Source organism: Poecilia latipinna, unplaced genomic scaffold, assembly GCF_001443285.1.
Source record: "Poecilia latipinna isolate Pla-1442-1.1 unplaced genomic scaffold, P_latipinna-1.0 Scaffold7281, whole genome shotgun sequence".
Classification (NCBI taxonomy): Eukaryota; Metazoa; Chordata; class Actinopteri; order Cyprinodontiformes; family Poeciliidae; genus Poecilia; species Poecilia latipinna.
The window spans coordinates 1-2074 of NW_015119897.1; the positions used below are offsets into that span (position 1 = coordinate 1).

The 2074-nt window shown below is 47.6% G+C and overlaps 1 protein-coding gene across 1 annotated transcript; it reads right to left on the reverse strand.

Annotated features, from left to right (window-relative positions):
* Window positions 1-103: 103 nt before the first annotated feature.
* Window positions 104-1660, reverse strand: LOC106944187 (zinc finger protein 366-like). The gene is made up of 2 exons (XM_015027406.1): window positions 622-1660; window positions 104-311 (listed from the first exon to the last, which is right to left on the reverse strand). The coding sequence occupies exons 1-2, from the start codon at window positions 1632-1634 to the stop codon at window positions 140-142; spliced, it is 1185 nt and encodes a 394-aa protein (XP_014882892.1). The 5' UTR covers window positions 1635-1660; the 3' UTR covers window positions 104-139.
* Between the last annotated feature and the right edge of the window lie 414 nt (window positions 1661-2074).

Below are 2074 nucleotides of genomic sequence, written 5' to 3' on the forward strand. Positions count from 1 at the left end.
TATTGGTAAAAACCAAAAATTTAAGGTTTTCCCCAAACCCAAGGGTTTTGTGGCCCCCTCCCCGAGGGGCTTTTTTTTTTTTTTTTTTTTTTTTTTAAACCAGGCAACATCATAAATATCTTTTGGAAGGATTTTGTACTCACCTGTACAAGGTGGGACCTCGATGAACTGTGAGGTGTCTCTTGAGCTGGGCCAGGGTGGGGAAGTCCAGACCACACTCCACACACACATTCTCCTGCCCTTTTTCGTGCTTCAGCTCGTGGGCGCGAAGCTCGCTGGGATAAGCGAAGCCTCTGCCACACACACTGCAGCTGCAGGAGTTAGAAAATGGACGTTAAAGTGACAGCAGAGTGGCAATAAAGAGCTGAATTTTACCTGCACTACAAAGGCACAAAATATTACCAAATAATTTTGGTTTAGTTTCTAGTTTAAATACCTTGAAATAAGACAAAACTAACTTACAAGTAACTTTTCAGCAAGATATAGGGCAGGAGTTTAACACTAGTACTTTTTCATCAATATTAAGTTACTTAAAACAAACTCCAATATCTTGCTGAAAAGTTACTTGTAAGTTAGTTTTGTCTTATTTGAGGTGAACTAAGCCATTTTCCAGATGTCTACCTGTATGGCTTCACGTCGCTGTGCTGCATCATGTGTCTCTTCAGGTGGCTCGTCTGGGTGAAAGCTTTGTGGCACACCTGGCACTTGTGAGGCCTCATGCCCTGGTGTGTGAGGAGGTGTGTGTGCAGGTGGCTGAGCTGCTTGAACAGCTTCCCACAGAGGTGACAGCCGTGCGGCTTGATCCCGTTGTGGCCCAAGATGTGCGTGACCAAGTTGTACTTGGACGTGTAGGATTTCTCACACATCCGGCACTTCCATCTCTTCTGGTCGCCGCCGACGTCCACATAGTAGCTGTCATCTACATGGACGTTGAGACCCGCCTTCTCGGCGTTGGTGGTCTCACCGCGGGGAGCTTCGTCACGTGGGGCCTTGCTGGAGCGGGGGTCCTCTCTGGGGTAGAAGGGACCGGGTGGGATGTGCATGACGGGCCCAGGCATGAAGAAGGGGTACGGGAAAGGGCCGTGAGAAAGAGGAGGGAAGTAAGGCGGGTGGAGGAGATGGAGAGGTGAGGAAGGCCAAAGAGAGGATGGACTGGGAGGCTCCTGCTTCACCTGCACAGGGAGACTCAAACCTGCTGATCTGCTGTGAAGCTGCAGCCTATTCAGCTCAATCATCCCAGGTATTGGTCGAGAGGGCATGGAGGAAATGGAGCGAGGTGGAAGCGAGAAGGGGACATGAGAGATGTCCAGCTTCTTCTTGCTCCTGCTCTGTTCTGCCTCCTCCTGTTGTCCATCAGGCGACTCTTCCCCCTGGGCGCCCGCTTTGAGATGAAGCCTCTTCTTTTTTGGGAATCCTTCTTTGGGAACGTAACCGAGGCCGGGCACGGGGAAGAACGCCGGCGTGGTGAGAGCGCTGTAGGGATCGATGGTGGGGTAACTGGGTAAAGAGAATCTTGGGGGCTTAATATAAAGAGGGGCTGGACCCAAGTAGAAACCCCGCTGAGGTGCTTGTCTAAGCCTGTCTCCTTGAGACGGACTGTCGCCTGGTGAGAAGTTCACAGTGTCTTTCTCCATCGTTATTCTACAGAAAACAGAACAAGCAGCTGTTAGACCTGAGGTGTCCAAAGTGTGGGGGGCCATTATGGGGAGGGATACAAATTTGACCCCAAAGTCAAAGGTCATTTGATGTGGACCTTCTATTTTTAATCAGGACAAAATTATCACAAAGTAAAATCATCTTACAATAGAACATACTGGCCAGAACACAAAAAGTAATTGTGTTTTTTGCCTTCTCTTGCAAGAACCTGTGAAGTTTACTCAAAAGTAAACTTTGCTGCACCAAAAATTAGCTTTTAGTTAATTTAATAAACTTGGCTAAATACAGCAAGCATTATTCAAACAAGATTTTATTGATCAGAATTCATTAAATTGTGTTCTGTTATTCCCCCCCCCCCCCATGAAACTTCATAAAAATGAGAGGATGTACAGTTATTATACACAAGCCACTGGATAGA

Coding starts and splice junctions, on each gene's coding strand:
- LOC106944187 (XM_015027406.1), bottom strand. CDS start 1,634: ATGGAGAAAGACACTGTGAACTTCTCACCAGGCGACAGTCCGTCTCAA. Junction 312..621: donor AGCGACGTGAAGCCATACAG/GTAGACATCTGG, acceptor TAACTCCTGCAG/CTGCAGTGTGTGTGGCAGAG.